The 25,225-nt window shown below is 38.1% G+C and overlaps 2 protein-coding genes across 2 annotated transcripts; both read left to right on the forward strand.

The window, feature by feature from the left end:
* The first annotated feature begins 1 nt into the window (after nt 1).
* sez6l2 (seizure related 6 homolog like 2) lies at nt 2-18,300 on the forward strand. Its single transcript, XM_004071506.3, has 19 exons — nt 2-140; nt 787-867; nt 1,042-1,164; nt 1,244-1,453; nt 3,313-3,437; nt 3,554-3,746; nt 5,006-5,191; nt 5,270-5,453; nt 10,295-10,458; nt 10,748-10,942; nt 11,567-11,705; nt 13,202-13,398; nt 13,477-13,671; nt 15,815-16,009; nt 16,102-16,293; nt 16,411-16,449; nt 16,557-16,674; nt 16,760-16,871; nt 16,979-18,300. Exons 2-19 carry the CDS (start codon nt 810-812, stop codon nt 17,006-17,008), a joined length of 2,655 nt encoding a protein of 884 aa, XP_004071554.1. The 5' UTR covers nt 2-140; nt 787-809; the 3' UTR covers nt 17,009-18,300.
* A 1,168-nt stretch (nt 18,301-19,468) lies between these two features.
* LOC101174920 (BTB/POZ domain-containing adapter for CUL3-mediated RhoA degradation protein 1) lies at nt 19,469-24,793 on the forward strand. The gene is made up of 7 exons (XM_004071507.3): nt 19,469-19,859; nt 20,837-21,097; nt 22,028-22,197; nt 22,426-22,515; nt 22,673-22,725; nt 23,094-23,289; nt 23,455-24,793. The coding sequence occupies exons 2-7, from the start codon at nt 20,860-20,862 to the stop codon at nt 23,701-23,703; spliced, it is 996 nt and encodes a 331-aa protein (XP_004071555.1). The 5' UTR covers nt 19,469-19,859; nt 20,837-20,859; the 3' UTR covers nt 23,704-24,793.
* The last annotated feature ends 432 nt before the right edge of the window (nt 24,794-25,225 follow it).

The following is a 25,225-nucleotide window of genomic DNA, read 5'->3' on the forward strand; positions in this document are numbered from 1 at the left end:
CCGAATGCGTCAACCGCGCAGTAACCAGCTTACAGGGGCATCTCACCAGCTCAAAGCACAGCCGTGTTTCTGGCCTAAAGCAACAGCATACCAGCTGAAGTAGAAAAAAGACGGGATTTGTGGGCTGCAGAGGAGGACAGGTAGGAGACTCACTGGCGCCTTTCATTTGCTGCTGTTGTGATTGTCGCTTTGACGGTGGCGATGGTTGATGTCAAAAATCGTCCTCCGCACAAGGAGGGCTGGAGGAGGTGCGAGTGATGCCGCCTCACATCTTTTTTATTTATTTATTGTCTTCCGTCAAACACAAGGTCGATTTTTGCATCGCGCAGAATAACAGCGACATGATTGAATAAATTCCCAAATAACAGGTTGGGAGCAGCGCGGGATTCGGGGAAGGCTGGAATAATAGCGCATTTTCTATACCTCCCTCTTTGCACCGGGGGGTGAGAAAATGCACGAGGGCCGTATTTTTCCTAAAAGACTAAAAACGGGCCCCTTTAGGCATAATAAAGCTTCAAAATGAATCCATATCATCTGCTGTGAGCTTTGTTACCTAAGAGGTGATTTTGTTTTTTGTAGATTGGAGGCCTGCGTCATGTCAACATTTGCTCAGCCCCAGAGAATTTGCTGTGACTGATAAATTATTGTCCAATTGCACTCCTGCATCCACGCCTCTTCTTGCAGCAGCTACAGGCCTTTAATTAACACCACAGAGACACACAGGGCTGTCTACAGGCGAGATGATATGACAGCCGCTAACCGATCTGCTCCATTTCAACCTGTTAGGTCATCCAGTTTCATGCAAAACCATGGGATACACACGTTTTGCTGTGATGCTGCTCGTCTCCATGGTCCAGCTTGTTTCAGGTAAATGTGCATGTAAGCCCCCTCAGTGATTAAATAATGGTTATGAAGTTCTCTAATCTAAATTAGTTTCAGTGTTGTCACCAGCTGTTAAGCTGGATGTTTCAATTGCACAAAAAAAACATTCTGTGAAGGTAATTGATGTCAAACTTTCATGATGGTAAACAATCTTTTCAGGCATGAGTTTCATGACCCCTGAGCCGGACATCCCACCCACACCAGCCCGGGACTCGTACCCGCCCGAAGACCTTATCCATGCAGCTCTGCAAAGTAAGAAGTACTTAGGACAGGCGTCTGCAGGTACAGAAAAAAAGTCCCTAAGTGGTTTAGAAGGTCGAAATGTGTTTCAAAACTGGTCATCAACTCCTCCGCTTTGCAGGTACTACCACCAATCCAACACAGGCCGTGCCTGAGTTCAAGCAAACAGAGTCTACAGCGACACCCCTATCTCCTGGATTTCTCACCACTTCAATAAGCTCTTCTTCCACCGCTGGCCAGCCAGGATCAAGGAATCCAATATCTCTGCTGGAGGAGGAGACAACCACCACTCTGATAACCACAACCACCATAACCACCATGCACATGCCAGGTACTGACTGACATTTCACTAAAGCCCATTCCATCTGAAATTGTTTGTTGGGGAGAAAGCTGTCTTTCAACTGTTGTCTTTGAAAGACTATAAGCAGGAGGCAAAATAAAATATAGACCTAGTAATTACTGATAAATAACTTTATTGATTCTATTAGGATGAACAAGGTTGTGATTACATTTATATTTCAAATGTATTTAATTTTTCAAAATTCAATTAAACCCTTATTTTTAGCTTTAAATTACAAATTTCACGCATCCAATATGGGACAGCTATTTATTGTTAAAATTCTGCAATTTCCAAAATGAAATTCAGTATTTTCCAATCAGTTTATGACTTAATATCTTAATCAGGTTTGATGTATCAGTATTTTTTTTGTTTGTTTTTTGTGTGGTTTTTGTTTTGTTTTTAATTGCTTGAAATAAATGAATTCCAATTCCCAAAAATTGTGAATTCTTGCAATATACATTATGCATGTCTGGTATCAATCATGTTGAAAAAAATCTTTCTAGTTTTCGCATTTTTGCATTAAGTCGGCAGTACTACAAATAAATGATTGTGTTTTTAAATGTAATTTATCCTTTTAGTAAGTTATCATTTTATTTAAAAAAAAAACATAGAGAAAACATGTAGTTGAAATTCCAGTCTGGACAAATTTGAGACATAAAAATGTGCACGTTTTTCGAGATTTTATTGTAAACTGATAAAAGTTTATAATTACAAAAAGAATTGTCTGCAGTTAAGAGCAGCCACGTGAAACCTAAAATATCAGCATCCTCGCTGTCTGCCTGTGGCGGATCAGTCAATCAATATGGTGCCTCATCACCAGCATACTAATTCACAGTGACAGAGTATCCTGTACAAATGATTCTTAGAAATGCTCTTGAATTAGACACCGTTATAGCATTTCCATGCATGTGCAGCTCTTAGTGAGGAGTGATGAGAGGTTTGCAGCTGCAAAGGAGATGAGAATTGGGTGGGGGTGGGGGGGTCAGCTGAATTAGAAGAGATGAACAAAGATCTCTTGGTGTTAGTGTGTGCTATGTCTAAATTCTTTCTTTGTTGCAGCTGTGATTTTTAACCTATTTTTATTTTTGCTTTTCCTTCAGAAAGTTGCGTCTCGGTCACATTTAGTCGCCATAACAACAGTTCTGCACCTCAGAAGAAGTTCAGTGTTTCAGAATCACAAAAAGGATGAACTCAGTTTTTGTTTATACCTTCTTTAATTTTGGATAGGATCAAATAACCTGTAATACATCAAGATGATTTAACGCCATTTGGGTTTCTTTTTAACTGAAAGACAGTCACGGGCTTCTTAATAGAATAAACGTGTTTTTATTCTAATAGGCATGTTTTGGCGTTTTATCCAAAAAAAAAAAAAAGCATCTTTTTAAGGTCTTAAAATGAATCCAATTTTCTTTGTAAGTTTTTTTCCTCACCAAAAATCAGAATGCAGACATGCAACAAAATTAACAGTTTTTTTAGAATTTAGTCCAGATTATCTTTAAACTGCAGTCACATCTAAATAACTCTATTATTTAGTCAATCTTAATACTTTCCTACCTAAAAAGGACAAACTTGGTTACACCAGCCATATTTTTTTAATGTTGTAAATATACTGCCTAGACAAATTCTTGCTAAAATTGTAATTCAATCTCAAGAAGCCTAAGACAATAAAAAGGGTCAATTCAGGTTATTTTTAACCATAATGTAAACCTTTAGTATTGTTTCTACAATATTTTTTAACAACATAAAAAAAAACAATTTTTTATTTTTTAAAATGTTTCAATCTTTTTTTTTTTTTTTTTTACTTTTTAATCAAGTTTCTATCCTTCATATGCCTGTTTTTATTTTTACAGTGCAATGCAATGCAAGCCTGTCAGCTATGGAGGATGTTGTTGAGTCACCTGATCATGCATCTTCATCTCCCCTGGAATGCACCTACAGCATTACTGTATATCCTGGCTATGGTGTGGAAATTAAGGTAAACTAAACTCTAATTCTTAATGTTGAAGCAGCTTTTTATTTTAACCCCGTATTTTAGTCAAAAATATTGGCTCTTAGCAACACATAACAGGCTTGTTTTCCTTTTCCTTCAAGGTGAGGAAGGCCAACCTTTCAAAGGAAGAGTCGTTGATGATAATGGGCCGTGGAGGTTCAGGACCGGAGCTATTAGCCAATGAAACTCTGATGAAGGAAGGCCAGGTGATTCGCAGTACAACCAATCAGGTGTACATTCACTATCGCAGCCTGCGACAGTCCAACCACGGCACATTCAGCCTCCATTATCAAGGTAAATGACCCCTTCTGATTTTAAAAGCTCCACAAACTGATTTTTTTAGATGGAAACAAACTTACACTGGAAACCATCAAGTCTTTCATGATTTTTTTTTCCTTTTAAAAATTGCTGCTTGATTTAGTCTTTTTTTTACTTTTGGTTAATTATTAAAAAGCTGAATTATTAGGTAACGCTTTCTTTTACAGTACAGTACTTACAGTGTACTTAAGATTTTAAGATAGTGTGATAGTGTATTTTAAGATAGTTTCACAGTGCTATGAGTTTGCACTTTAAGTGTACTTTAAGATAATATTCTTACTGGGTATTTACATGTTGACCCTTTTTATGCTGCAGAAGTGCATATTAAATATTGTTGTTTTCACTGCTGTCTTGTTTCTCTTTAAATTTGCCTCATGTTACAAGAAGTAGGAATATGTTTTTACAATGCAGTTATTTGACCTTTACCAACAAGTTAGCATTGTCTCATTTTGTAAGGTCAGAAGACCAAGTGTGTATGTGCACTGTATAGGAAGGTAATACGTGAACATACCCAGCATTTACTGCTGAAAGTACCATGCAATAGAGTGGAAATAGGGCTGACTTTCTTTTACATTACAGTTTCAGTGTACTTAAGGGGTAGTATCTGTGGTAAATTCATGGTAAATACCATGAAACATGCAGCGAGTGCAGACCTAAAGGTCAAGGTTCTTTATTTGTACTTACCTTGTTCTTATATGTGGTAAGTACCATAAAAAGACACCTTTGCGCAACATGTAAATACCCAGTAAGAATATTATAAGTACACAGTATGTACCACATAGGTATGAACCAAATAGCACCATATAAATACACGGTAAGTACCATGTAAGTACAGAGTAAACACAAAAAAGTACCATGTAAGTACCCAGTGAAGTCCCATAGAAAGTACCATGTAAACACACTGTAAGTACCCAGTAAGTTCCATAAAAAGTACCATGTAAGTACCCTGAAAGTACCCAGTAGTTACACAATAAGTACCATGTAAATACCACTTAAGTACAGTGTAAGTACAGTACTGTAAGAGAAAGCGTTACCTATTATTTTAGTAAAATACATTTCAGTGTCATTCTGTGTGCATTTAGTTATCTTTACAACTAATTTCTGTTGGCATAAATAATAATAAATGTAAAATGGACTGATTTTTTTCTGTATCTTCGTGAAGGAGGCCTTTAGATGATGAAGAATGCTTAAAAAAAACCTCATAATAAATCGGAATCTCTTGATTTCATTACCAGCGTTTCTTCTGTCCTGCCCATTCCCCATGTCGCCTGAGGGTGGTGGAGTAACAGTCACTGACATTCATCCTGGAGGACAGGCCCACTTCCACTGTGACCGAGGCTTCCAGATCCGTGGTCATGAGGTGGCCACATGCGTCAACACAACTCAGCCACACTGGAGCACTCCAGGGCCCCAGTGTGTCGGTCCGTAGGATCATTTCCTTCTACCTAACTTTTTATTAAGCTCTAATAATAAGCTTGTTGTTGTTTCTTTTTTCTCAGTGGTGTCCTGTGGAGGGTGGATTCGTAACGCAACCGTTGGACGAATTCTGTCTCCACCTCCTTCGTCCAGCAGCAACCATAGCAACGGAAATAATCTGACCTGCCACTGGCTGATAGAGGCCAAAGAGGGGCACAAACTCCATCTGCACTTTGAGAGGATTGCACTCGATGAAGACAATGATAAGTATGTTGGTTTTCCACATGCTTTTATACACTACATGTGACCTGAACATGTTATTTTTTTATTCTAAATAATCGATATTGTTTTTGTAGTTAAACAATGAAAGAACAATGTCAGATTGTATAAAACTTCTGATTTCTGATGGTCCATGTTGTGTTTTTGCACTAGTGCTGGGTGGACGGACAAACCATAGAGTCCACAGTATGTTTGCAGTGTTCATATTAAAAACTTGGAAAAATATATAGTTTGCAAGGAATTCATCATATAAGCATTGTTCAGATTTTATAAAACAAAAATCTAAAATAGCAATAATTGATGAATAGAGTTAAAAATTGAATAAATGTGTTTTTGTTTCCACTTTTATGCTTGTTGATGTTGTTGATATAAGTAATATAGAGACCAAATAATCTCTTAAGGTGATATGTTTGTTGCTTGGACCCCTTTTTGCATGGCTGGTGTGCAGATTGTTGCACCATCAATTCTCTCCAGATGGTCCCAGACTGGAATTGGCTTTCTAATTTATAGCTGATTGCAGGCCATCCCAGTTTACGTTCTCCCTATCATATCAAAGATTACAAAAAAATAGATATTAGGGTCCTTCTCTCATAACAATGCATTTTTTTCACAGTGCTATGAGTTTGCACTTTAAAATATTTGAAAATATATTTTTTAATTGGTCAAAACGGTTTAGCAGAACACAGACAACTCTTTATGAAAACGTAATTCTTGTCTATCAGGTTTCCCAGCATGCATGATGAAACCCAACAGATGATGTAAAACACATAGAACATCTGGTGTGTGATCAACAAATAAAAGCCTCCTCCAATACTGATTAACCTTTGCGGGCTACCTATGGCTGCTCAGTCAAATCCAGGCAAGGCTGCACACATGTGGACTCAGTCGTGCAGGTTCTTTCATGATCTCTGCGCTCCTTTCGGGAACATCTGGCTGCCTGCCTCAGCCTCCACTGTTCTCCTTCACGGTTCTGACCTCTCAAACTGGAAGAATTACTTGAAGACTCACTCATTTCCAGACAGCCCCCCTCCCCCCCAACTATTCCAACGTGCCTAACATACACTTACTTTGTCCTTCTCTAGCTCCTCTACTTGTACTCTGTCATCTTAGGGGATTTAAGAAGCTTAAACACTTCCTGTCCGGGCCAGAGTCTCTTGCTTCTCATTCATAAGCCACAATGGAAAGCAGAATTTTTCAAAGAATTATCCATCCATCCATCTATCCATCCATCCATCCATCCATCCATCCATCCATCCATCCATCCATCCATCTTCTTAACCTGCCGAATGCCTTTTGGGGTCACAGGACTGCAGGAACTTTTGGGTGAAGGCAGGGTGAACTCTGGACAGATCACCTGTCGCTTGCAGTTTTGGGCAAAGAATAAAAAAATTGGAATTTTTTACAAAAAGGGTTTATATGCTTATTTATAACCCTTTTATATGCTTATTTATAAAAGAATCTAGCCACAGGGGTTGCAAGCCAGTTGCCTCTGTGCCGGTCCCAAGCCCGGATAAATAGAGAGGGTTGCGTCAGGAAGGGCATCCGGCGTAAAAATTGCCAAAATAACCATGCGAATCATCCACAACACTTTAGACATACCGGATCGGTCGAGGCCCGGGTTAACAACGACCGCCACCGATGCTGTTAACCTACAGGGTGTCGGTGGAAATTTGACTACTGTTGGTCGAAGAAGGAGGGGAGGCAGAAGGGCCCGTGGCCAGAGAGAGAAGGGAAAAGGCAGGAACATAGGTTTGAGAATAGGGACTCTTAACGTTGGCACAATGACAGGGAAAGGCAGAGAGCTGGCAGACATGATGGAGAGAAGGAAGGTAGATGTACTGTGTGTGCAGGAGACAAGGTGGAAGGGCAGCAAGGCACGTAGTATTGGAGGAGGATACAAACTGTTCTATCATGGTGTTGATAGGAAGAGAAACGGGGTAGGAGTGATTCTGAAGGGGGAGTTTGTAAACAGTGTTCTAGAGGTGAAAAGAGTCTCAGACAGGATGATGAGCTTAAAGTTAGAAATCGAAGGGGTGATGGTGAATGTAGTCAGTGGGTATGCGCCACAGGTTGGCTGTGAGTTAGAAGTGAAGGAGAGATTCTGGAGTGAGTTGGATGAGGTCATACAGAGTTTCCCCAGAGGAGAGAGAGTTGTTATTGGAGCAGACTTTAATGGGCATGTTGGTGAGGGCAATAGAGGTGATGAGGAGGTGATGGGCAGGTTTGGTGTGAAGGAAAGGAATCTGGAGGGACAGATGGTGGTGGACTTTGCGAAGAGGATGGAAATGGCTGTAGTCAACACTTACTTCCAGAAGAGAGAGGAACATAGAGTGACATACAGAAGTGGAGGTAGGAGTACCCAGGTGGACTACATCCTATGTAGACGAGGTCATTTGAGAGAGGTTATTGACTGCAAAGTGGTGGTAGGAGAGAGTGTAGCCAGACAGCACCGCATGGTGGTGTGTAAGATGACTCTGGAGGTCAGGAAGAAGAAGAGAGGGAAAACAGAAAAGAAGACCAAGTGGTGGAAGCTACAGAATGAAGAAACTTGTGAGGAATTTAGGCAGAAGTTGAGACAGGGTCTGGGTGGTCAGGATGAGCTTCCAGATGACTGGGAAACTACAGCAGAAATTATCAGGGAAACAGGTAGGAAGGTGCTAGGTGTGTCATCTGGAAAGAGGAAAGACGGTAAAGAGACTTGGTGGTGGAATGAGGAAGTACAGGAATGCGTCCAGAGGAAGAGGTTGGCTAAAAAGAAGTGGGATGTAGAAAGGACTGAGGAAGGTAGACAGGAGTACAAGGAAGCGCAGCGTAGAGTGAAGAGAGAGGTGGCAAAGGCCAAACAGAAGGCTTACGATGAGCTATATGACAGGTTAGACACAAAGGAAGGAGAGAAGGACTTGTACAGGCTAGCCAGACAGAGAGACAGAGATGGGAAGGACGTGCAACAGATAAGGGTGATTAAGGACAGAGATGGAAAGGTGCTAACAACCCAGGAGAGTGTACAGAAAAGATGGAAGGAGTATTTTGAGGAGCTGATGAACGTGGAAAATGACAGGGAAAGAAGGGAGGAAGATGTGGTTGTTGTGGAGCAGGAAGTAGCAGAGATTGGAAAGGATGAGGTTAGGAAGGCTCTGAAAAGGATGAAGAGCGGAAAGGCCGTTGGTCCTGATGACGTTCCTGTGGAGGTATGGAAGTGCTTAGGAGAGGCAGCAGTGGAATTTCTAACAAGGTTGTTCAATAGGATTTTAGAGAGTGAGAAGATGCCTGAGGAATGGAGGAGAAGCGTTCTGGTTCCGATCTTTAAGAACAAGGGTGACACGCAGAACTGCAGCAACTATAGAGGAATAAAGTTGATGAGCCACACAATGAAGCTGTGGGAAAGAGTAGTGGAAGCCAGGCTTAGGAAGAAGGTGGAGATCTGTGAGCAGCAGTATGGTTTCATGCCCCGTAAGAGCACCACTGATGCCATTTTTGCTTTGAGAATGTTGATGGAAAAGTACAGAGAAGGTCAGAAGGAGCTGCATTGTGTGTTCGTAGATTTAGAGAAGGCGTATGACAGGGTGCCGAGGGAGGAGCTGTGGTACTGTATGAGGTCGTCTGGAGTGGCAGAGAAGTATGTCAGAGTAGTTCAGGACATGTATGAGAGAAGTATGACGGTGGTGAGATGTGCTGTAGGTCAGACAGAGGAGTTCAAGGTGGAGGTGGGACTACACCAAGGATCAGCTTTGAGTCCTTTTTTGTTTGCTATGCTGATGGACAGGCTGACAGATGAGGTAAGACAGGAATCTCCCTGGACAATGATGTTTGCGGATGACATTGTAATTTGCAGTGAGAGTAGAGAGCAGGTGGAGGAACAGCTAGAGAGGTGGAGGTTTGCTCTGGAAAGAAGAGGCATGAAGGTCAGTCGTAGTAAGACAGAATACATGTGTCTGAACGAGAGGGATCAAGGTAGAAGCGTTAGGTTACAGGGGGCTGAGGTGAAGAAGGTGCAGGAGTTTAAGTACTTGGGGTCAACAGTTCAGTGTGATGGGGAGTGTGGAAAAGAGGTGAAGAGGCGAGTGCAGGCAGGTTGGAGCGGTTGGAGGAAAGTGTCAGGAGTGTTGTGTGACAGAAGAGTGCCAGCAAGACTCAAAGGAAAGGTGTACAAGACAGTGGTGAGACCAGCTCTGCTCTATGGGTTAGAGACGGTAGCAGTGAGACAGAGACAAGAGGCTGAGATGGAGGTAGCGGAGATGAAGATGTTGAGGTTCTCCTTAGGAGTGACCAGGTTAGACAGGATAAGGAACGAGTACATCAGAGGGACGGCTCATGTTGCCTGTGTTAGCGACAAAGTCAGAGAAGCCAGACTGAGATGGTTTGGACATGTTCAGAGGAGGGATAGTGGATATATTGGTAGAAGGATGTTGGAGATGGAGCTGCCTGGCAGGAGGGCAAGAGGACGGCCAAAGAGGAGATACATGGATGTCTTAACAGAGGACATGAAGTTGGCTAATGTTAGGGTAGAAGATGTCCATGATAGAGTGAGGTGGAAAAGGATGATTCGCTGTGGCGACCCCTGATGGGAAAAGCCGAAAGAGAAAGAAGATGCTTATTTATAAAAGGCTCACTTGATCATTTGTGGATAAAAGTATTTAATAAAAAAGACTAAAAATCCTCAGTTGGTCAGTTTTCACACAAAGGGGAAAAAAACTGACTTTACTAAATCAAAAATGAACATTGTGAATCTGATTTCCATTTGTGATACTACAATTATTTATTTCACTCTAATTTGCAATGTCACAAATCACTTTTGGCATTTCTTTATCTTCCCGATCTGTCCCTCTCAGGTTGATTGTGCGAAGCGGTAACAGTTCTGTGTCGGCTCCCCTCTTTGACTCGGATCTGGATGACGTTCCGGAGCGTGGGCTTCTGAGTGAGAGCTCCACTCTGTACCTGGAGCTCACAGCTGATTCCTCCGCCATCCCTCTGCTACTGGCACTGCGATATGAGGGTGAGCAGCAGCCTCAGTCCTTTTGCTCTCATGAGGTCCAGTCTCAGCAAGAAAAACTGAGAACATACCAGAGCTGCACCTCTATCTAAACTCATTACTGCAAAGCGGGTCAGGGAGTTTTTGGCTTGAAAAATCAGAATTTTTGCAGGACAAGATATTATTGATGTCAATGTTTTACATTGTTATATGGTTCTTTATATATTTATATTTTTTCTCAAATGAAGTGTTTAGAAGGTGAACAGCAGTGACTTACCACACACACAATATCCTTTTCTCTTTTTCTTCATAGCTTTTGACGACGAGCACTGCTGGGAGCCCTTCATGCCGAACGGAAATTTTACCAGTAGTGACATTAGCTACCAGCTGGGGACCATTGTCACCTTCAGCTGCTCTCCAGGTTTCATCATGGATCCTGGTTCAGGAACCATTGAGTGCGTGGACCCCAACAATCCACACTGGAATGACAGTGAACCTGTGTGCAAAGGTAAGGTTTAGCCTGTTAGCCTGTTAAAAAAGGAGCATGTCAGCCCAACCAGACATTTGATCATTCTTAGTCTTGTTCTAACACATTTTTCCTAGTTTCGTTTTTTAAAATATAAATATTCATCTTTACTTATCCCTTTTCCTAAAGCTCATAGACTTTAACTTGCTCTCATTATCTAAAATTTAAAAACTGAAAACATCAGGAACACAACTGATGAAAAACTCTCTTTTGGTTTGGAATCATGGGTTGAATCAGGGATTACAGTGACATGTGAGCACTCTAAAATCAGAAAAAAAGATATTCCACAAGGAGCGTGCACCATCTGTGGTTATTTTGGAAGGCAAATGAGGGGTTGTCTGCAGACTGAGTGTCACGCATTTTAGTTGGATGTCTCAGTCTGGGTGAAAAAAGTTGAAACGCCATCCAAATAATCAATCTAAAAATCTCACAAACATTATCCTGCAATCAATATTTGACTGCAGATTTCGACATTACTTTAAAAAATATTTTGTCTCATACTTTTTTCTAAAGAGGGCAAGTGAAACTGCCTTTTTTCTTCTGTAATTCTCTTTACTGTTATTTCTATTCGGTCCCCTAAAAGATGTCTGTGTTTTTTCTCCATAGCTCTGTGTGGAGGGGAGCTGTCCGACCCCTCAGGTCCCATCCTGTCCCCTGATTGGCCCCAGAGTTACTCCAAGGGCCTGGACTGTGTGTGGCAGATCCATGGTAATGAGGAGAAGCACATTGAACTGGATATCAGGACGTGAGTACTACTTTTATTTTCAATTTAAATCAGGTTTGTTTTTAAGAACATGCTTTTATTCATACACATCATTTGGTCAGATTCTACCACTTTATAAAAAATGAAAGATGTTGTAGAATATTTTTCTTCAAACTATAAAAAAAACATCACTATCTTTGATGAAAAAGTGTTTTTTTAAACCTCACCTCCTATAATTTATATGTAATAAAAATCCTGCTAGAATACCGTAGTAAAAATGTTCTTATCAGCAAAGGTATGATTTTTTTAAGTTCAAGCCTCATGACAAAATATTGTGTTTAATTTCTAACAATCATCAGAAAGCAAAATAACAAATGTCCCTTTTATTTAATAGGACTACTGTGCCAAAAAAATACTACAAAAACAGTGTATTTCCTCATACTTTCTATGATCCTAACTTCTAAAGTCACAAACTGAAAGCTACAGACAAAAAGTCAAAAGTCCTTCAATATGTGAAGCCAATGATAATAAAAATATTTATATTTGATCATCTTTACCTGAACATAAATAGAATAAACTATCTTTTCGTAACTACTTATGATTACCTTGTTTTTTTATTTGATTTTTTTCTTTATTTATAATTTCCATTAGAAGTATTACTTTTGATTTCCCTTCCAGGTTTTTGGGAATCTAAAATGCAAATTTTAAATCAATTTTTGGCAAAAATAGATGCATAAATGAATACAGATGCACAGGCTTTATAATTTTACTTCACTAAAAGAAGTGTAAGAGATTACTTGTAACTTTTTCATGACTGTGTTTATTGTAAATGTGTATATATATATATATATATATATATATATATATATATATATATATATATATATATATATATATATATATATATATATATATATATATATATATATATATATAAATATGACTATTGAAAAGCCTTTCTTGTGCGTCTTCATCATTTTCACCAATTGATCGGCTTGACCCAAACTCTATGGCATCAAAGAAAATTTAGTTTTAGTTTCATGGCAGTAACAGGAACTGCAATCAATTTTTCTTTTAAATAGATAAAAGGCAATCTTATCCTGATAGAAGGGTATTAAAACTGGAAAGTCTTCAGTATTCAAAGAGGGAACAATTTCTAAGAATTTCTTAAAAAATAAAACCAAAATTTTGAATTCAATGAAAAATGTCCATATCTGTCAAACCATGTTATTTATTAATACACCAGTATTCTGCTCTTTTTCATGAATCACAAATAGTTAAAAAAAATAATCACAGACATGAACCAGAACAATAGAAAAATATCAAAGTAGTTTTAGCAGATAGAAAAACGTATTTTGACAAATTTTTAAAGAGAGTTCTATATAAATAAAAGGTTTGACAGATTTTTTAAAGGGGTAAGGCTCAACATCACGATCTGTTGCATCTGTGATCTTGTTAAAATAATGTATATAAGTTGTTTATTTTACAAGTCAGAAATGATCTGAAATAAAAACCCAAGCTGTTTTCTTCTTGCTCAGTTTAAACATTAGCCAGAATGATGTGCTGACGGTTTTTGATGGGCGGGACGTCATGTCACGCGTGATTGGCCAATATCAGGGATCCAAAGAGCGTTTCCAGGTTGTTTCTACTGGCTCTGAGGTCACAATCCAGTTCCAGAGCGACCCAGAGGACGCCGCTTCTGTCCTGAATCGGGGGTTCTTTATTCAGTATCGTGGTAAATCCCCTTAAACCTTCATTTGTCTTGCTTGTATGAGCAGCCTGGTTTAACCGCTTTCTACTCTGTCCTCCGCAGAAGTGGAGCCTAACGACACTTGCCCCACCCTCCCCGAAATTGAGTTCGGCTGGAGCAGCTCGTCCCACTCCTTCCCTGTGAGGGGCAGCGTGCTGACCTATCAGTGCCAACCTGGGTACGACATCAGCGGCTCGGACATCATCACCTGCCAGTGGGACCTGTCTTGGAGTAGCAGCCCACCCACTTGTGTCAAAGGTGGGAAAGTCATTTTGACGCAGCTATAGGGGAAAGATTTGACTTTTTTTTGTTCTCTGATGCTGTCGATCTAGTGCTCCTATAGACGTTGCTTTGGATCAGTTAAATTTAAAAATAGTTGCAAATCACAATTTATGTATTTATTTTTTGGAAATGTTTACTCATCATCCAAAATCTTTTGTTTTTGGAACTAAATTCTAACAGGTTTTGTAACAGAAACAGAAAAAAATGACTATAAAAGGGTTTAAACTGTTTAGAAAAGACCAGTTTAGAACATAACATACCACAAATGTCTCAATGTATGACTGAATAGTTAACTGGTTTTACTGGGAACCCCAAAATTACAGATTCAGAAATGGATGCTAACAATCCTGGAAAAAACAGAGAACACATGTAAAGTGAAAGACGTTTCTCTGCATCTGTGTAAGCGGCAATGTGATGATTTTTATCCATTTCCACTTTACTTCAGAGTATAGCAGTCGCACAAAAGCTTCACAGAGTGTGGCATCTTTGAAACACAATTTGAACTCCAACACTCTTGTGTTCCTTGACTGCTGTTTCTGAGATAAAAAACAAACAAAATCCAACCCAAAAATATTTCAAAAAGCTTGTTCATACTTGAGTGACACACATTCTACATCAGGGGTGTCAAACTCATTTTAACCGAGGGCCACATCAGCATAGTGGCTTCCTCTGGTGGTAGGCGGGCGCCTGTGTTTGGCAGCGGAGCCGGCACCAGTGTCTGAATGTGTGAGTGAATGTGTGTGTGACTGGGTGAATGGGTCTGTGACTGTAAAGCGCTTTGTGCTTGTTGGTTATATAAGTATACGCCATTTACCATTTACCATCCTCAAAGGGCCAGACATAACTTATCCATGTAACTAAATGTAATGAAAAATAAATGTAACTACTCCTTAATGTTAAATAACTCATTTTTTATTTATTATAACTTTTTAAAGTGACAATTACAGTTGCATAGAAACATATGTTTGCTTGTTACTTTAGCATAAATCCTTTTACATTTGATTCTGTCAAGTTAGGTTATGTGGACAGTGTTTAAGTCCTAATGTTTAGTTGCCTTATCCGATATTTCAAGTCCAATTCCCCCTAGATATCAATAAATACACATCAATTTTTATTTTGAAGAAATTAAAAACTTTTATGCTCTCGCGGGTAGAGCTGTGACGTGTCAGATTTTTTATCACTGCAGCCCTCCCCCCAAAAAAAAAACACAAAATCCCCCAGCGGCCGCATCAGAAATAAATACAATTACAATGTAGTATTGTAGTATTCTCTACTATCTAACTAATGAACTAACTAAATAGGTGTTGTAGATTGACTGCAACTGTGTGAGCGCGCTGCGTCGTGTGTGGGACTGGGAGGAGGGAGTGCGCACACGTGTGTTGCGGGTGCGTGTTGATTTATCTGCAGCGGACCGCTCTCTAGCTGCACGCGAAGTTTCACCTGTGCTCTCTGGTAGAGACATCGTCTCAGAATATTATTAATAGCCCAGTAATAAACAGACTGCAGACACTTTGTCACCTTTCTGGTAGCCATGAGCCTGATAACCATGAAGAACGCGGGGCAGGAGGCTCCGCCTTTGTTTATACAGACACGTAACATTGCACAAAATAGTTCCCAAACAAAACATGTAGTGATATTCATCGAAATCTAACAGTGCGCGTTCATGTTTGGTGTTACAGAGTGACTGAGAACAGTAATAAACACCCCCAACACAAAATCCTCATCATCATCACAGGGTCATCATCACAACCCTACTCGCGGGCCACATAAAATGACATGGCGGGCCACATTTGGCCCGCGGGCCTTGAGTCTGACGCATGTGTTCTACATGCTAGACTTGTTCTGTCACTGCAGAATCCCTCTTCATAAATTGGCAGGCTTTGAAAAGATTTAATTTTCAGCCTATTGCTGTGTTTTGAAAGATTGTAAACATTTCTGAAATAATTATTAATGGTTTGGGAGTTTAAAAGTTTTGAAATCATTTGTAAATTCCACCCAAAATATCTAAACACAGTAACAAATATTAGAATAGCATTTCACAAAGACAACTATTTTAGAAGTTTGTATTGTATGAGGAATGTTTCTCTCTGGTTTAACGTGCCCTTTTTGCCCTCCTCAGTCCCACAGTGTCTTGATCCAGGAGAGGTGGTAAATGGAGCGCGCTCCGTGCGTCCTGAAGCGGGTTTTGTGGTCGGAACGGTGGTGCGCTTTTCTTGTAACCAAGGCTACCAACTGGAAGGTCCCAGCCAAATCTCCTGCCATGGACGAGACACAGGAACCCCCAAATGGAGTGACCGCAGCCCCAAGTGTGTCTGTAAGGCCCATTTTCTTTCCAAGCCCTTCTCTTTGTAAAGCCCCCTTGTTTTTGCACATTCAGAGGCTTTGTTTTTTCCTGGCTCTGAACAGTGAAATATGATCCGTGCCCAAACCCCGGAGTCCCCGACAATGGCTATCAGACTTTGTACAAACACAACTACCAGGCTGGAGAAACTCTGCGTTTCTTCTGTTATGAGGGCTACGAGCTGATCGGGGAAGTCATCATCACATGTGTTCCTGGCCATCCTTCTCAGTGGAACAACCCACCACCCTTCTGCAAAGGTAATCAAGAGGCTTAAAATCAAATCTTCTGTCGAACTACAATTTCAGACCAGCTAAGTTAGCCATTGGATGATTCAAAATAAAGATAAAAAAGTGAAAATGTTTTGTTTTGCACAGTGGCCTATGAGGAGCTTTTGGATGATCACAAGTCAGATGGTAATATGCTCAATTCTGTTGGGTTTTTTGTAACATAGAAAATGTGTTTGCTTCTGCAATAAACCCAAAGGTTCTCTGTGAAATGTAACATTCTGGCCCCTTTGCAGTGTCCCAGTCCTATGAGATGTCCCCGCAGATGCTGAGCGAAAACATTGCCTTGGCGATAATCTTGCCAATAATCCTGGTCATCCTCCTGATCGGAGGAATTTACATGTACTATTCAAAGTAAGCGTGCAGGTTTATCAGGTTTTTTTTATCAATCAGATCCCAGCTGCATCACTTCCTATGTGTTGTATTTTGTCTTTGATAGCATTTGCAGACTAGAATGGAAGCCACGCTTCTGGAAGTCTCTCTCCCACACACACTCCTACAGTCCAATTACGGTGGAATCAGATTTCAACAACCCTCTGTATGAAGCCGGGGTGAGTAAGGCTGTCTGTTGTTCGAATTTTTACTATTCCAGCACTCCATTTGAATCTTTTTTATGCTAAAAACTGACGCTTGCCCTCCCTGTTTGTGTTAATTACAGGATACACGGGAGTATGAAGTGTCCATCTAAAAAATGTTGAGGATGAGAAAAAAAAAACACAAACACCAGGGAGTAAATTGCTAAGAAACGATTTTTGTATTAAAAGGCCTCATTTCCCTTTAATTGTCCATGTTTTTTTACACTTGTGTTCTCTCATCACTTTATATCTGGTCTAAAAGTCATGAAAGTGCTTCTTTTTTTTACGTTAATCAGATGTGGAGACCTAAAAAATGTAAATTTTGTTTGATGGTCAGGTTTTGTGTGGTTTACTAAGACCGGTGCCTTATAAAAAGGTAAAGAAATTGGTAAAACAAGGAAAAGCAGATACAGAGGAAGAACAGCTAAGGGTAGGAGGATAGGGGGAAAATATTTTAAGTCATTATGAGGCCAAAAATTCTAAAAAAGGCATGGTAATAGTTTTATTTGTAACAATCGCAAGTTACTGTCATTACTACACAAAACATAATGAATGTTTCTGTTTATTTCTGGTGACTATAAAATAAGTGGCTTTTATTCAATTTTGCACAGTTTCACTGTTAATGATATTTTGCTTTAAAATTGTGGAAAAAAAATGATTTTCTTTCTTCATGTTTTTTCACAATATGTGTAAAACAGTCACGGAAACTGAATGTAAATATTGGACTTCATATTGGCGGAGGTTAATATATATATATAAATCATCATAAATATATATGAGCCTCAAATGATATATATATACTCTTTAACATGGTGACAGGAGGTTACTTTTTTCATTATATACAGATAATGAAAAGTCAGTGCCAAATTAGAATGTTAAATAATTTAATGTCTCTAAGTGTTTCATCTGTTGTTAAAATAGTGTTTACAGACGCAGTGCTTAATTTATTCTCTGCCGTTATCATACGTCACACCACATACTGCAAAAGAAAAGGTGAGGACATGAATGTCATTGCGCTTTGAGCATGCACTGATTGTAAATTAAATTGCTTAATGCTCAACCTTCCCATCGTTATAGTTACAGACGGCTTTCATTGTTATCAAATTTGATGTTGTATGCACTATGTTGATGAAAAAAGAAGACCTCCAAAATCTGGTTGCTTGCTGTGATGCATTATGTATTTATTTATGTATTTATTTATTTGATTATTTATTTATCTATTAATGATTGTTTCAACAGTGAATGTAAGGTTGTTCACTGTGCCAAATGAGGGGATCCTGGAGACTGTTGCGTTTTAGAATTCTTTCTTCTCTTAACCATTGGTAGCATTTCTTTGCTTCATATATAAATAGACTCTTGAAGGCAGTGAATCATTTGCTGAACTGGAAATAAAGTCTCTGTTGAATGGTGTAGTCTTTAGTGTTTTTATTTCCACTGTATATATATTGCCCTTCAATTCAGATATTTCCAACATGCAAAAGCAAAAGTGGGAAAAGATGACAAAGATGATTTAAGATAAATCTTAAACAACAATGACAAACTAATGATAATGAACATACAAAACAGTCAAGGCATGTTGGAAGGGGATTCAGCAGAAGCCAAGTTAACTGAAGCACAATGCACACTTCATAATAATCATAACACCTCTTTCTCTCTCGATCTATCTATCTATCTATCTAACTATCTATATTTATATCAATTCAATACTCTGTCATTTTTTTAAATATTTAGTTGGATTTCAATGAATGGGATACTTACTCACATATTTAAAAACATTTATAGAAACATAAAGATGATCAGCCTATTTTTATACACTTATGTACATATTCTGTTTTATTTACCATAAACAAAGTAACATTAAAATAATGTTTTTGTATGGTTATCATCACTATTTCATTTAGATGATCACCACCCTTCCCATACCCCAATATATCAATCACATGCATCCATCCCTACTCTACACTGACCAAACTTTTATTTTAATAAAGTGCATGTGAATATTGCGACTGTATTCATTCCCTAGATCATTCTATTTCATTATTTGCACATGGTTTTACTTTAAAGAGATAGTCACTATTCTTAAAGAAAGATTGCAATAATGGTAAGGTTATGGCACATCTTTTTAAACAAATAAATAAATAAATAGTTGGAGATTGAAAAAAACAATTTTAAAAATAAATTAAGACTTTGAGTAGTTTTACTGCTGTATTCATTTGTCAAAGCTTACTGACTTTTATATGCCAATATTTCGTGGTAATAGTAAAGAAGTCACCCATATTATATGTAGTGTTGCTTTAAAACCATCCATTTTAAAAACAAGATTAACCAACAGAAAGACGAAAAAGTTGAAGTTCTTCCTTCTGACCACTGGGGGCGGTAAACTAATTTCTCCAACAATGCAACTGAATAAACTTGCACATTTTGCCCCAGGAGTAGGTATTAATCCAACTAAATGTAACTGATTTTTTTTAATTTAATTTAAAAAAACTTCAATTTTGTAAGTTTGGTTTTTTTTTATTCTGACGCTGTTTATCCCACAGTAAGATTTTCCGACATGACAACAACAGTGATACCCTGATAACCGTAGAAGAAGAACGCGGCGGAAGAAGAATTACAGTTTTTATTTCCGAGTGACCTATTTAGCTTTTTATTTTAGCATCGTCAATATTTAATGTCCGAAACAATGGATTTAGGTACTACGGTGGTTAAAATCCGACTATTTTGAAGCGTGAAACTAGGTTTTCCTTTAGTGGAAACTTATGTTTGCTTAAAGCCAATCAATAGTAGCTACTTTGATGAGCTAAACGTTGGCGTTATCATAATGACGTATCTAGCGATAGCTGCGTCTTAAATTATAACCTTTTGTTCGTTGTAGCGCACTTGCTCAGTCTACTTACCCTTTTAACACAGCATATTTTCCACTTCTTTGCTGGAATCTTACAACATTCTTGGATGTTCGGTGTGGTAAGTCCATTTTATTATGTTTTCATCATCGTGTCTCTTCAGGATATTTGCATATTTTATCTCTAACTTAAATAGCAGCTGTTTTGGTGCCTTTTTTACTATATTGTAGTGTTTTGTTTTAGATCCATCTGGCTGTAACAATAGTTAAAGTTGAACAATGTACACCTGTGTTGTAATAGGAAGGCTTATTGAATAACATCGTTTTTTTTCTTTCTTTCGTTTGCTTTAGATATGTGTTGCTCAAATTTAAAAAACCGAAAAGTCCTGATATTTTCGTTGAGTTAAAGGTGACAAAATGAAGTAAAAAAAGTGTTCATCATGTAAATGGGTGTGGCTGCAAGAAATGGTTGTGCATGTTTCCTAAAAACTCAACATACTTTGATATTTTTAACATCAATGTTCATAAGTTTGCTTAAAATCCATTCATGTTTGCTTGTTTTAAATTTATAAAAGAGTTTGTTCGTATAGATTATTGACAACAATTACCTTTCTAAAGTATTCCAGGCTTTCTGAAAGGAATTTACTGTTTTATTTTCAATGTATAACTTCAAACTTATTAACATTTTGGATGCAATAGGTCTAAAATTGTGTTGTTTTAAACCGGTTTGCTGCTATAAGTGTTGCAAAATAAGTCTGCTTTCAGCCTACTTCTGTTCCAGCCCCAGCTTTTGTATTAGAAAATAGGAACTAGTTATAGCAAACCCCCCAGTAAGAACTAATCCCAGGTATGATTAAAAAAGAATAAAATGAGTGCCAACTCTTTACCAGTTTAAGGAAGTGTAAATTTAGCGTACCCTGCTTGCTGAAAAGTTCATTCTCAACACAATGTTTTACCATGCTGTGAAATATTATTCAAAGATCTGAGTGTTGCAATAGACCTAACAATTTAATAGTCACTGTTGCTAAATAGCTATTGTCCTGCATTGACTATGTCTCTGGTGACATTCTATTGTCTAACCGTGTCTTCCTCATTGCAGTCAGGCGGTCACTTCACATCCCCATGTCTGCGGAGGCTTCAGTTGGCAGTCATGCCGCCGACTCTGCCGATTCTGCCATCGCCCCACCTTCTTGCTACAACACGGATGAGCAGAGATACCCGAGCCTGCTGGGAAGCAAGTATGTAAAGTTAAATGTGGGTGGAACGCTGCATTATACAACCGTCCAGACACTGAGCAAGGAGGACAGCCTGCTGCGACGCATATGCAATGGAGAAACTGAGGCCACAATCGACCCTGAAGGTGAGTGGAGAGTAAACACATCTTTGAATGTCAGCACTGCATGCTGTGTATTGCCCTGACCTACCTGTATGCACATTTCAAAACACTTTTTCAGAAAGGGTTTGCAAATTACTAAAAAGGCTTTAGCTCTGTTTTAATTCAAGCAGATTGACTCTTATGGCTACAAATGATCTCCTTAATAGGACAATAAAATGTACATCCATGTTGTTTGACATACTAACGCAATGCAGTAACTATGGAGTCGTGATAATTTATTTATTTTAAGTTATTTATCTAAATATTTTATAGAACTTTTCATTATTATTTCTTTAAACAATTCATAAATAATTCACAAAGTGGTTACTATAATTTGTAAGAGGAATTTTATAATACATAAAGTTTAACTTTAAATATTTGGCAGTCCTCATCTAAATTTTATTAGTGTTCTTTTGTATCAAGAATAATTTTATCAAGGTCTGTTTTGTTTTGTTCAAACGCCATCCTGACAAAAGCCAAAGCTGGACTGAAACATTGTTAGAGACCATTTTTGTGAATTGTGTGCACAAAATTCCTCAGTTTAAACGTTTTATGGGGTTTCTTAAGTTCCAAAAATCAGTCTGCCTTTTATTTTTTGTTTTTACCATCCTTTAAATACTTCTTAAACACCCCTATCATTGGTGATGTTTTACTACAATTGTTAAATGAATAAACTGTTTCAACCCTGTTTTTCTTTTTTTTTTGTATTTGTGAAAAAGCTTTAGAGAGATTTACGGATCAGTTTTGGTCGTATTTTCCTGCATCTAAGCTTTGGTTACAACGGATCTGCTTCTATGAAAAGAAGAATTTGAAAAACCTTTAGCTTCTACATCTTTTGAGACCAATGTAGACGGAACACAAGATTTTATTTATTTTTTTAAAGCATGACAGAGAAACCTGTTCCGTGTTTTCCAGGTTGGGTGGTGTTGGATAGGTGTGGCCGGCATTTTGGTGTTGTTTTAAATTTCCTAAGAGATGGCTCCGTACCGCTGCCAGATGAATGCAGAGAACTGGACGAAGTCCTGAAGGAGGCCCAGTATTATCAGATCCAGGGACTCGTTCAGCATTGCATTAGTGCTATGCAGGTAAGAAGACTTCAAACTAAAAAATTCAATGTTTTTGAGCAAAATGAGGCAAAAAAAATATATGAAGAAATCAATAAGAATCTGCTTTTTTTCAGTTTATTTATTGTTCTAGTTATTGGGGAACAAAATGCTGCTAAATTTCATCTTGCTCACTTTAGTAGGTTGTGTTCAAGTATGAGTTAGCAGTAAACCGAAGTTAAAGTTGGTTGTTTTCCTGTTTGAACTCAGAAAAAGAAAGATATTCTGGAGAGTGTTTGCGGCATCCCCATGATCACTTCAGCCAAAGAAGAGCAGAGGATGATTGCTTCCTGTAAAAAGGTACATTCAAACTCACTCATCAGGTCCTTGATCAATACGTGAAACTTTTTCAGCTAAAATCAGTGAAGAATAAAGTTATATTTTTCTTTTGCTGCATTTTGCTTTATCACTTTAATATTTCTTTCTGTAATGTGGATATTTTTTGTCTTGTCTACAGCCAGTAGTGAAGCTACAGAATAACAGAGGAAACAACAAATATTCCTACACAAGGTAAAAGGGCTAACAGTGCATATGTTTTTCATAATAAGCGTTTAATATTCTTTTAGTTTCAAAGCATTTTTTTTATAGCTTTTGTCTCATAAATTGACTTAATTTGTGTTTTTGTGAAAAGCAAAGTTATGATTTTTATCACACCTAAACATTTTCCAATATTGATTGACGTTTTTTTTCTAAAACTTGTGCATTTGTGTTAATTTAAAGCTTTTTTACTGACTTCAGTTAAAAGTGCAATAATTTATTCAGTGGTTATTCTTGATTACTTTCCTTTCATAATTGCGTTCATAGTTATCCTTTTTTTCTTGTTGTTATGGAAACCTGCAGTTATTTTTTCCTTTTCTGTCTTTTCATTTTGCAACCAGCAACTCCGATGACAACCTGCTCAAGAACATCGAGCTGTTTGACAAACTCGTGCTGCGCTTTAACGGCCGAGTCCTGTTCGTCAAAGACGTGCTCGGGGACGAGATCTGCTGTTGGTCCTTCTATGGTGAAGGTCGCAAGATTGCAGAAGTGTGCTGCACCTCCATTGTCTACGCTACGGAGAAAAAGCAGACCAAAGTAAACATAGAAAACATGCTGGCAGTCCTATAGGGCTGCACGCGGCCTTTATCATAGGGCAAATTGGTTAGGATTGATTTAATGAGGCTAAAGAAGTGGAAGTTTGAAAGATAAAACCTAACAAAGGCATTCAGCTCTTTCATCTATGCTTCTTTTATTTTGTAGGTTGAATTTCCTGAGGCCCGGATATTCGAAGAAACACTCAACATCCTTATCTATGAGAACAATAGGAGATCCGGTCCAGGGGGGTTGCATCTTTTAGATTCCCGAGGCTCTGGTTCATCTCTTGGAGCTGGACAGTCAGAAGAAGAAGGTGCAACCGGCGGTGACCGACGAGTAAGACGGATCCACGTCCGGAGGCACATAATGCACGACGAAAGGGGACACGGTCAGCAAACTGTATATAAGGACTGATGGAAGACTGTTTATTTTGCTTTTTATTTTTTGTTGAAAGCTTGCAGGATGAAAGGAATTGCCATGATAATAATAACCACTTGGTATTTACTCCTTAAGTGTTCAAACACACTTGAAAAATCTCAGTGAATGACTGATTTGCAGCAGAGGTTAAAGTCTGGAAATGTTTACAAAAAAAAACTATCTCTGTACATACTTTGATTTTGAGAAAAACTGTGACTGATACCGTCATGAGTTTATTAGGGATTTTTCATCTGTAACCGAGTGAGCGCAATAACCAAACTTAAACCCTGCTGATGTCTTGGTTTTCTATGTGGGAGTTCATGGTATGCACTGGGAGCCTCCTATGTCTTTCATTTGCAGGAAACGCCATCAGTTTGTATAGGTTGTCAAATCTGTCATTTCTATTCTGTGTTTAAAAATGAAGGTATTGGGGAGAAGATGAGACGGGTTGATATGGTCAAGTCTTGACCTGGTAACACTGGAAAAAAAGGTTTTTGTCAGATTTTCAATGAATGAGACTGTTGAGCAGCTCAGTTTTTTTTTCTTTATTTAAAATATTGCAGCTTTTGTTTCAAGATGTCTTATTAATTTATGAACCTAATTTATTGATATTTAACTTTTGTATTAAAGGCAATCTTTGTGTTATCTGGTGTTAAAATGAATTTCAGTTTTGGGATGATAAATGCACTCTTGAGCAAAGATTTTAAATATTCGGATTAATGAAGCATAAGCTTCCTCTATTGTTTATTCAAGAATAACTGTGATGATTTATTTGTATGTTATTCTGAGCCATGGTCTGCCACATTTGCTTTGTCTTTCACAAATTCAGAGAATTTTTCCTGTTAGTATAAAGATAATATTGACAGATTTTCTTTTTCCTCAGGGGAAGGAGGTACTTAATTTCTATTTTTTGCTGATGACTTGTGTAAGCTTAAGCACTCTAAATAGTGAAAAAGAAAAAAAAACAGCATTGAAAGAGAGCAATATGTGTTGAACTCTTTACCACAGAATACCTTGAAATATGCACTAATGGTACTTCCGTCCCATAGCCATGAAAATGATGACAATAAAATGCTTTTGAAATCCACTTACTTTTTGTTGATGCTATTCATTCATGTTTCTGTAGTATAACTCAGATTTATTAAAGGAAATATACATTTGATCTAGATTTTTTCTTACTGGTATGTAAATAAAGATTTGATTTATTGGCTTATTCCAACAATAGAAAATAAGACAAAAATTGCAAAACAGATACATAAAACCTAATTGATAATAAAATAAAGTAAACAAAGATAATGCATCGTCTTGATGGTAAAATTACTCTTAATCATAACTAGATGAAGAGACACGTTTAATGTGATGGTCAAATTCATTTGTTTCTTAAAAGTGAGTGTGGGAGATAATGAATAATAATGTATCTATATATTTTATTCTTTCTTTTTTGCCGTAATCCAGTTCTTATTAAAGTGCAAAAATTTGTCAAGTATTGAAAGAATTACGAATTGCTTAAATATCTTTT

Source organism: Oryzias latipes, chromosome 8 (assembly GCF_002234675.1).
Source record: "Oryzias latipes chromosome 8, ASM223467v1".
Taxonomy (NCBI): domain Eukaryota; kingdom Metazoa; phylum Chordata; class Actinopteri; order Beloniformes; family Adrianichthyidae; genus Oryzias; species Oryzias latipes.

Bases quoted from the DNA above. Each gene is read 5' to 3' on its own strand.
- sez6l2 (XM_004071506.3), top strand. From the start codon at position 810: ATGGGATACACACGTTTTGCTGTGATGCTGCTCGTCTCCATGGTCCAG. The intron at 11,706-13,201 runs GTGAGTACTACT...CTTCTTGCTCAG, and splicing joins ATTGAACTGGATATCAGGAC to TTTAAACATTAGCCAGAATG. The intron at 16,450-16,556 runs GTAATATGCTCA...GCCCCTTTGCAG, and splicing joins GGATGATCACAAGTCAGATG to TGTCCCAGTCCTATGAGATG.
- LOC101174920 (XM_004071507.3), top strand. From the start codon at position 20,860: ATGTCTGCGGAGGCTTCAGTTGGCAGTCATGCCGCCGACTCTGCCGAT. The intron at 22,516-22,672 runs GTACATTCAAAC...TCTTGTCTACAG, and splicing joins TGATTGCTTCCTGTAAAAAG to CCAGTAGTGAAGCTACAGAA. The intron at 22,726-23,093 runs GTAAAAGGGCTA...TTTTGCAACCAG, and splicing joins AACAAATATTCCTACACAAG to CAACTCCGATGACAACCTGC.